The sequence below is a fragment of the Polypterus senegalus genome, chromosome 10 (genome assembly GCF_016835505.1).
Source record: "Polypterus senegalus isolate Bchr_013 chromosome 10, ASM1683550v1, whole genome shotgun sequence".
In the NCBI taxonomy this organism is placed as follows: domain Eukaryota; kingdom Metazoa; phylum Chordata; class Cladistia; order Polypteriformes; family Polypteridae; genus Polypterus; species Polypterus senegalus.
This window is the reverse complement of record NC_053163.1, coordinates 152,218,488-152,228,905: the sequence shown is the minus strand read 5'-3', so window position 1 is coordinate 152,228,905 and position 10,418 is coordinate 152,218,488. Positions and strand designations below refer to the sequence as shown.

At 40.7% G+C, this 10,418-nt stretch overlaps 1 protein-coding gene across 1 annotated transcript; it reads left to right on the top strand.

The window, feature by feature from the left end:
• Nucleotides 1–4,423: 4,423 nt before the first annotated feature.
• On the top strand, nucleotides 4,424–8,948 carry insl3 (insulin-like 3 (Leydig cell)). The gene is made up of 2 exons (XM_039767745.1): nucleotides 4,424–4,619; nucleotides 8,591–8,948. Exons 1-2 carry the CDS (start codon nucleotides 4,424–4,426, stop codon nucleotides 8,881–8,883), a joined length of 489 nt encoding a protein of 162 aa, XP_039623679.1. The 3' UTR covers nucleotides 8,884–8,948.
• The last annotated feature ends 1,470 nt before the right edge of the window (nucleotides 8,949–10,418 follow it).

The following is a 10,418-nucleotide window of genomic DNA, read 5'->3' as shown; positions in this document are numbered from 1 at the left end:
ATAGCAGACTGCTTGCCTCTTGTACTGATCACCACATTTACAACACAAAAGACGCTGATGGAGAGGTGCGAGGGGATACAAGGTGGGCCGGGATTACGAGTTATTTCATAGGCTTCGGGAATTCTAGGTGTTAAAGTATGTTAAATTAAATTCTTTCACCAGGAGAGATTTACCCGAGTTATAAAAAATAATTTCACAACTGAGACCCTTCCCCTGTGTCTTTTACCCAATACCAACACATTTTTTCAAAGAAGTATCTGGCGTGCTATGTCACACACGTACGACATCTTTTTAAGTTTCAGTCGGGTTTCAGAACAAATCACAGTACAGAAACTGCACTCGTTAAAGTAGTAAATGACTTGCGGGTAAATGCAGACAGAGGCCGTTTATCTGTTCTCTTCCTCTTAGATCTGAGTGCCGCATTTGACACCACTGATCATAATATTCGTTGAAATCGCCTTAGTCAATGGGTGGGCCTCTCTGGCAGTGTCTTAAATTGGTTTGAATCCTACCTGGCAGGGAGAAAATTCTTTGTTAGTTGTGGTAATTATACTTCAAAGACACACAATATTCTATATGGTGTTCCACATGGCTCTTTCCTGGGTCTGCTGCTCTTTTTAATTTACATGCTTCCGTTAGGTCAGATTATCTCGGGCCATAATGTGAGCCATCACAGCTATGCTGATGACACACAGCTGTAGTTATCAGTAGCGCCTGACGACCCCGACTCTCTTGATTAACTGACAAAATGTCTTACTTGTGTTTCTGAATGGATGAGTAGTAATTTTCTCTAATTAAATAAAAAGAAAACAGAAATTTCAATGACTGGCAATAATGGATATAATGAGGTTATTAGAAATAAGCTTGATCACTAGGATTAAAACAGTGGTTCTCAACCTGTGGAGTGGGCCCCCCTAGGTGGCGTGAAGTAACAAAAAGGGGAGCGCGAAGATGTGAAAAAAAGAAAACAAGAATCAAAAATATGAAAAAAAATCTGTTGAAACCAAAACAAATTAACTTAAACTACATTCTGATACTAGAACAATAAATATAGAGTTAGATAAATGTCGATAAAAGTTAAGGAGGTATAATAAAATATGCATCTACATTTAAAAAAATGTTAGGGGGGGCGCAATTAAAACTCGAGTCGCAAATGCTTAAAACGCTGGATTAAAAGTCAAGACGGAGGTAAAGAATTTAGGGGTAACTGTTGACTCTGACCTGAATTTTAAATCTCATATTAATCAGATTACTAGGACAACATTTTTTCACTTAAGAAATCTAACAAAAGCACATCACCCCAGCTCTGATGTGACTACATAGGTTACCTCTGCCATTTAGAATTGACTTTAAAATACTGCTGATGGTTTATTAAGCCTCAAATAATCTGCTCCATCTTATATTTCGGAATGCCTTACACCTTACACTCCAAATCGTAACCTTAGATCTTCAAATGAGGGTCTGCTTAGAATTCCAAGAGCTAAACTTAAAAGAAGTGGTGAGGCGGGCGGCCTTCTGCTGTTATGCACCTCAAACCTGGAATAGCCTGCCAATAGGAATTCGCCAGGCTGATACAGTAGAGCAGTTTAAAACACTTCTGAAAACTCATTACTTTAACATGGCTTTCTCACAGCTTCATCTTAGTTTAATCCTGATGCTCTGTATATTCAATTAATTATCATTACCATTCAATGGTGGCTCCAAAATCCGTTACTAACCACTACTTTCTCTGCTGTTCTTTTTCCAATTTTCTGATAAAAAAATGGTGCAGGCCACCACCACAAAGAAACCGGAAAAAAGAAACAGAAGAGAGAGTAGGGGTCAGTACAGATTTTAGAGCCACCATGAATAGTTATTATGATGAATTGAACATACAGAGTATCAGGATTAAGTTAAATTAAGATAAATTGAAGTTATAAAAAGGCCATGATAAAGTAATATGTTTTCTGCAGTGTTTTAAAGTGCTCCACTGTATCAGCCTGGTGAATTTCTATTGCCAGGCTATTCCAGATTTTAGGTGCATAACAGCAGAAGGCCGCCCGCCTCATAACTTCTTTCTTCTAAGCAATTTTCTTCTAAGGAGACACTCATTTGAGGATCTAAGGTTATGATTTGGAATATAAGGTGTCAGACATTTCGATATATAAGATGGAGCGAGATTATTTAAGACTTTATAAACCATAAGCAGAATTTTAAAGTCAGTCCTGAATGACACAAGTAACCAGTGTAGTGACATCAAAACTGGAGAAATGTGTTCGAATTTTCTTTTCCTAGCTGCATTCTGCACTCGTTGCAAGTGATTTATGTCTTTTTTGGGTGGTCCTGAGAGGAGTGTGTTACAGTAATCTAGTCGACTGAAAACAAACGCGTGAACTAATTTCTCAGCATCTTTCAGTGATATAAGAGGTCTAACTTTATTTATGTTTCTTAAGTGAAAAAAATGCTGTCCTAGTGATCTGATTAATATGCGATTTAAAATTCAGATTACAGTCAACAATTACCCCCAAACTTTTTACCTCCGTCTTGACTTTTAATCCTAATGTATCCAGTTTATTTCTAATAGCCTCATTGTATCCATTATTGCCAATCACTAAGATTTCAGTTTTCTCTTTATTTAACTTGAGAAAGTTACTTTTCATCCATTCTGAGATACAAGTCAGACATTGTGTCAAGAGAGTCGGGATCATCAGGTGCTTTTGATAATCAACATGCAGTAGACCTCAGCATAGCACCATCTGTTGGAATGTATTTTGGTAAAGCATGTAGTAATAAAAGGCTTTGCATTTGTCAATCCAACTGATGGGGCAATACAAGCATTTGTACTAATTAAAAATGAATTAGTACAAATATTTGTGATGCACTATATGTTGGAATGAAAAATACAATGTTTATGTTTCTGTTATATGCTATTTGGAAAAGATAGATAGATAGATAGATAGATAGATAGATAGATAGATAGATAGATAGATAGATAGATAGATAGATAGATAGATAGATCCCCTGTGCTCCTGTGGTCCCCGTCCAGTGGCCATTGTGCTCTTACAATAAGACGGCGTTGCTTTCACCTCCTTTTCCTCCGTCTTTTCATGCTTCTTTTTCTTTGTGCTTTTCTGCTGGCAAATCTCCTAAAGTCAGGCTCATGCTTTGGCTTTGGGCCATTTCGATTTGAAAGTTTGCTTGGGAATCACATAGCGGCTTTAGAATCTCTCCTTGGCATTGTGCCGGTTCGAGCCTAGAGAAGCCTCCCTTTTGACTTGCAGGCCTCAAAATCGGTTAAGCGAGTCACAGGGAGAAAACGAAACTGCTGCTGCAACTTTGCCCAGCCACTGAGCGCTTAAATAATGGGTGACCAACTGTTACCAGCATAACTATTCATATGTTCATAATAAGCCTTAAATAATTCCATTACAACTTTAATTTCATATTCAGCCAGCTCTTGGCTTATTTCAGCTCTTGAAAGGTTGCGTCTTCAACGGCCGCAGCGAAAGCCACAAAATGGCGCCACCAGTCCACATTCAACATGGTGCTGTGATAAGTTGGTGGGTGAGAAGCATGCACTGATTTTACAGCATGTTGCCACACCCACCACCCACAACGAACCCCCAGATTCGAACCCGAGTGCAGTCGTGCCACAGGTGACACCTCAGCACCACACTAGTGTGAAGGGAACGTTCTGAGGTTTTTTTTTTAATGGTGCCTGGAGTGCCAGTCACGCCACCAACTCCCAAGTTCTACCTGTAAGATGGCAGGCCAGCTTTGAAGTCATCTCCAGACTGAAGCAGTCTGCACCATTACAATAATTTACTTACTTTAGATACCTCCATTTATTTTAACCATTAGGGTTTTGCTGGCACCACATAAACAGAATAGGTGGGCTATGAAATGGATGGGCAGACAGTTTATAAGTCTGTACTTTAACTTATTATTCAGCTTTTTCTTTTTGTCTCCGGGGGTCTTTTTTGACTTTCTCTTCTCTTTGCTTTATAACCCCCCACCCAACCCCCTTAATTGAGACTCATATTTTCAGTCGGTTGGCCTGCTTTGACTTCGTTCCTGAAGACTTCATTTGCTGTAAATGTTTCACGTCGGCTTCACGTGTTCTTCTGCAAGTCGCTCGGGACAGACATTGTGTTCACTTCGGTATCTGAGCTCCTGTTCATCAAATGGGTGTCAAGACTTTTATCGAGATGCATTAGCCTTGAAGAATTTTTAGCAAATTCTGATCCTGCAGATCAGAACATCCTTTCCCACTACCAAGGCCTCTGTCCCTCAGTGACTTGCTCCTCTTGACCTTCAGCTCCGTCACTTTGATCCAACTCTTCCAGGCACTCTATAAAAGACCCCAAGGGACTCCCATTCAGTCAGCATCGCCTCTGCTCCTCAGTCCTACTTCAGTGATACAGTTTCTTTCTGTGGCTCTGAAATGTCGCGTTCTTTTTTGTTTCTCTGCTTGGGAATTTCTCTCTCTGCACTGGTTGGGAGCCGCCAGGTGTTGGCGCAGAACAACAGGGTGAAGCTGTGTGGTCGCGAGTTCGTCCGCAGTGTAGTGGTGTCGTGTGGCAGTCCCCGCTGGAAGCGTTTCTCTTCGGAGATTGAGCAGCCACAAGTTGGTCTTTATGGTAAGTTGGCTTCTTCCTCCTTTTATATTGCTGCAGGTTTGATATCTTAAAATATTAAATTATGGATCTTTGAGTCTCTCTATCTAGAGGAAAGGTGGGCTTCAGATGGCACACAGGTTCAAATTCAATTCATGTCAGTTTTTGGATAGCAGCCTTTGCCGAGTAGACACTCAAAGCGCTTACACACGTTTCAAAATCTATCAGCAGAAAGCAATTCAACATTTACACTGATGAATCCATAAATGACGTTAAACACATAGAACACAAATCAATGCAATATTAGCAATGAAATCTGGTCAGGTGACAAACGAAGACGGAGATGAAAAGTAAAACACAGCTCCTAGGGAAATGAAACAAAACTCTGACACCCAAGGTCACCTAAGTCACAATGCTGGTGACACAGGCCACCTGGATTATTTCCTCCTGCTGGTCACTCAGTCACATGAGAAGTACAGTGGATTCAGAAAGACTTTAGACTCTTACACTTTCTGAACACTTAATTGTGTTGTTGAAATAGACATCATATAGAATGGCACTCGTGTCTCTGTGCATGGAAAGGTCCCACAATTCACACGGCATGTCAGGACAAAAAGCAAGCCAGGCAGTCCAAGGAGCTCCACGTGGCACAGCTTTTATATATGTGCCATTGACTACCATGTGAACTGCTAATCAAGGCTCAGAAAACTAAAGTTTAAGTTGATTGTCACGTGTATAAAATACAATGGCACATCTCATAAAGGATCATGCAGATAAGTCTGCACAAACAGGGCAGTAAAACCAGTCCAGCAGAATGGAAGAAGCGCTGGGACAGGTGTATTGCATCTCAAGGATAGTATTTTGATGGTGACTAAAATGGAATTGCTGTAAGATGAATAATAAAGTTTTAATGAAAAAAATTTTGAGGCCCCCTTATACAAATATGCACAGTGTATATATATATATATATATATATATATATACTGTATATAAATGTCTACGCATGGAAGTGGGTCTGTCTGTCTGCCCAGAAGTGAAAGGTGAAGTCAGGCTCTGAGGATACACAAGCGAGGTGAACACATCAGCAAAATATAAAGCTCAGAAGAAACTTTCAATTACCAGACATTTCAACATTTACATTTTTTTTCTGATGATTCCAACAGCTTCTAGGACCCCATGCTTTTTATATCATGGGCTTACACAGCTAGTATATATATATATATATATATATATATATATATATATATATATATATATATATATATATATATATATATATATATATATATATATATATATATATACAGCCATCCATCCATCCATTATCCCGCTATATCCTAACTACAGGGTCACAGGGGTCTTGAGCCTTCATAGTTTTCACTCTTTCTCTGTATGTTTACCGTTTGTTTGCTGAGAGGTGGATGCGTCTCTTTATTCCACCCTAGCAGCCCGCTTTTTCTCGTCTTTCATCTGCATATTTTCGCGTTAAAGCTGATTAAGTCAGTGTTTGTGTTGCAATTACTTTGTACATTTACCTTAATTTTTCAATTAAGCCGGCACTTAAGTTTTCAATCTGCCTCAAGAATGATTTAAGATATGAAGAAGTAGGGGAAGTTACGGTGAAGGTGGTAGGGAATGAGAATGGCACCCGTATGCATGCGGCGCATGGTTACCCTGCTGGCCACTGCCAAGAGTTGATTCTACAATAAAATAAAATAAAAAAAAAAGAGAAATAACCTTGGAGGTCAATCATCACCTTGAAAGTGGATAGTAGACGTCACGCAGTATATGTGTACCAGATACATGTGTATACTGTATATATATATATATATATACATACATCCATCATCCAACCCACTATATCCTAACTTCAGGGTCACAGGGGTCTGCTGGAGCCAATCCCATCCAACACCGGGCACAAGGCAGGAGACAAACCCCAGATAGGGCGCCAACCCACCGCAGTATATATATATATATATATATATATATACCTTTGTAGTGCCTGTTTGAGGAGTACCCTTGCCAACACTCTAGGTGATGAATGGATGGATGAATATTTCCAGTCTCACACAATATAACATGAAATTATCTAATTCATCCTAATCTAACATAAAAGAACAATCTAATGAATTAAATCCATACATTCTTCACTGTGGTTAGTGAGATACTTCTGTTTTCTGCAGTGCAATTCTCTACACTGTGTTGTATCTATCTATTATATAGTGCCTTTCATATCTATCTATCTATCTATCTATCTATCTATCTATCTATCTATCTATCTATCTATCTATCTATCTATCTATCTATCATATAGTGCCTTTCATATCTATCTATCTATCTATCTATCTATCTATCTATCTATCTATCTATCTATCTATCTATCTATCTATCTATCTATCTATCTATCTATCATATAGTACCTTTCATCTATCTATCTATCTATTGCAGAGTCGCAGGGAACCTGATGCCTAACCCGGCATACATCATTTGCAAGGCAGTATGTAATCATCTCTAATCTAATGATATGATATGATACGATATGATATGAAGTGTATATCTCTGAGTCTCTTTAAGGATACAAATTTGAAGTGCTCCGACAATAGGGTGGATTGGTGGCCATGACTGCAGAAACTGAGATGTACACTATGAGGCCAAACGTTACAGACACATAATGTACGTCTCACTTTCTCAGGATCGAGTGGACACCTATATGACCATGTCGAACATCCCATTTCAAATACATGGCCACTAATCCTCCATTTTGTGGCTTTAACAGCCTCCACTCACCTTTCCACAAGTGTCTATGGAAATTTCTGACCATTTACCCAAAAGAGCATTTGTGAGGTCAGGTACTGGTGGTGGATGAGAAGGCCCAGCTCACAATCCGCATTCGAATTCCTCTCATACCATACCAGACTATTTCTTAATCCTGAGTAGGTTCATGGAGAGGCTGGATTCTCTTTTGGCAGGCATAGCTGAAAAGGCACAAGCAAACACCTTGACAAAGCACCAGTCCATCACAGAGTGAACACACTCACAACCACACACACACAAGGGCTAATATAGAGACACCAATCCTCCAAATAATCCCAGAGGTGTTCATTTGGGTTGAGGTGCAGGTCATTTGAGTGCCTCAACTGTGCAGTCATGCAGGAATAGACAAGGGCCTTCCCCAAACTGTTGCCACCAAGTTGGAGGCACATAATTGTCTTAAATATGTTTGTTTTCATCAACAGTACTTTCCAGGAAGCCTAGACCAAACCCACTCAATACATCTTCTGCACCAAACTTTACAGTAGGCACCATGCAGTCCAGAAGGTAGCATTGTCCTGGCATCCACCAAACTGAGTGAGATATTTTTGCATTGCCCTAGAGTTCAATGGTGATGTACTTTACTTCACTCTAGGCAGCCCTTGGTATCGCTCACAGTGATCTTAGGGCTTGTGCGCAGTTGCTTGGCCTTGGAAACCCATTTCATGAAGCCTCAGATGTGTAATTATTGTGCTGATGTCGCTTCCAAATGCAATTTGGGACTCTGTCGTTTGTGATGCCACAGAGGAGAAGCCATTTTTAACTGCTTAGCACTTCAGCGTTTGGTGGCCCACTCTGTGAGTTTGCGTGGTCTACCACTTTGTGGCTGAGATGTTGTTGCTCCTCCTCACTTCCATTTCACATTAACAGTACCTTCAGTTGACCGGGGCAGATCAAGTAGGGCAGAAATTTCACATTGTGACTTATGGCAAAGGTGGCATCCTATGTACAGTGCCATGTGTAAAGTCACAGTGCTCTTTGTCAATGGACACTGCATGGCTGTGTGCTTGTCTTTATATACCTGTTAACAATGAAACATCGGAACTCGGTAATTTAGAGGGGGTGCCCACCTACTTTTGGCCATAGAGTGTGCATACTTACAGGTTCCTTACTGTGCACTTTGACTTTTTGCTTGTGGTTTCTTTCTTGTCATCTCAATTCTGCTTATTCTTCTCTGGCCACAGGGCAGCTCCTCAGCTGGTTGGACGGCAACAACAACCTGGAATCCTTCTTCCCACCTGAAGTGACAGACGAGCCTTCAATTACGAGTCAGGAGGCTGGGGAAGTGCAAACACCCTTTGGAGATGAGGAGGGCTCTCCATTTCACCTTAGTCCATTCACAATTGAAGTCCCACCGAGCTCCACAGGAAGTGCTCCATCTGAGAAGTGGGCCTCTAGGACCAGACGTGAAGCGAGTCTAGCCGGGATCTGCTGCAGACTTGGCTGCACTAAAAGCGAGTTGTCCCTCTACTGCTGAGGCACTTCAAACCCACCACTGATGAGCCCTTCCTGCCAATGCACTGTTTTCTTCTTCTGCTCCAATAAATTAATATCTAAACTGAACATCTCTCCCCAACACCAATATTTAAAATGAGTAAATAAATGCTAACAATAAAACCTTCTTCCTCTGAGTTCTTTACCATATGAGTTGGCTCAGGGAGGGACCCCCGTCACCTGTCTGTACACATGTCTTGTTTTACACTCTCCTATGCTGCACTCTCCACTCCACTAGTCCACTCCCCTAGTCTTGCCGAAGCCAGACGTATAATATCTACGTCTGGAGACAACCTGGGTGGGATGGCTCACCGAATGTCACTTGGTCTACACCAGGGGTGGGTAATGTCGGTCCTGGAGAGCCGCAGTGGCTGCAGGTTTTTATTCCAACCCAGTTTCTTAATGAAAAGTCAATTATTGCCCAAGAAGCACTTATTGCTTAAGTGACATTATGATGCTTCATTTTAGGGGTCTCACTTGCTAAGGTTCCACACCCTTAATTGCTTATTTCGATCTTAAAGAGCTGCATTCACCGTTTAATGTCTCCTTATTAGCAATAAGATGTAAATGACAAAGCAGTCAGCAGTTCCTCATTGAGCTTGTTTCCATTTACACCTGTGTGTGTTATAATATCTACGTCTGGAGACAACCTGGGTGGGACGGCTCACTGAGTGTCACTTGGTCTACACCAGTTGTGGGCAATGTCGGTCCTGGAGAGCCCCAGTGGCTGCAGGTTTTCATTCTAATCCAGTTGCTTCATTAGAAACCAATTTCATTTGATGGCCTGTTAGTCTGCAATGTAAGGTTCTTACATCATATCCTTTCCAAGGATATCATCCAAATGATCTGAAGCCTACTTTTTCTGTTTAGTGTTTTATTAGGGTTAGAGTAAGAGTGCATGATGAACACACACAGATGTACATGGAAACAAGCAAGATGGAGAAATGCTGGCTCCTTCAACATTTACATCTTATTGCTAATATGGAGTCATTAAAACAGAGAATGCAGCTGTTTAAGGTTGAAATAATTAATTAAGGGTGGGGAACCTTAACAAGCGAGACCCCTAAAATGTAGCATCAAAACGTCACTTGAGCAATAAGTGCTTCATCAGTAATAATTAACGTCTCATTGAGAAACTGAGTTGGAACAAAAACCTGCAGCCACCATGGCTTTCTATGACTGACATTACCCACCCCTGGTCTAAACCAATCAAACACCTCCTGAAGGCGGGGCTCAAAGTAGGGGCGGTGATTTTGATCAGAGGTGCTCTCGTTAGCCCGGTCTGACAGACAGCAAGTGTCTTATTTACGATGAACAGTTAAAAATTCGATTAGAAATATAAATGTGTGTTGCGTGTGCAGTAAGCACATTGCATGTTTCATGACTGGTTGGTATCGAGCAACTCATTCTGTACAAGGAAGGAAGGGACCTGGTTAGAAATAACATGTTCATTTTGGAAAGAAAGAAAGCAGAGACACAGGCCTGTAGTTGTTAGCTTCTATCTATCTATCTATGTAT

Coding starts and splice junctions, on each gene's coding strand:
- insl3 (XM_039767745.1), top strand. CDS start 4,424: ATGTCGCGTTCTTTTTTGTTTCTCTGCTTGGGAATTTCTCTCTCTGCA. Junction 4,620..8,590: donor GCCACAAGTTGGTCTTTATG/GTAAGTTGGCTT, acceptor CTCTGGCCACAG/GGCAGCTCCTCAGCTGGTTG.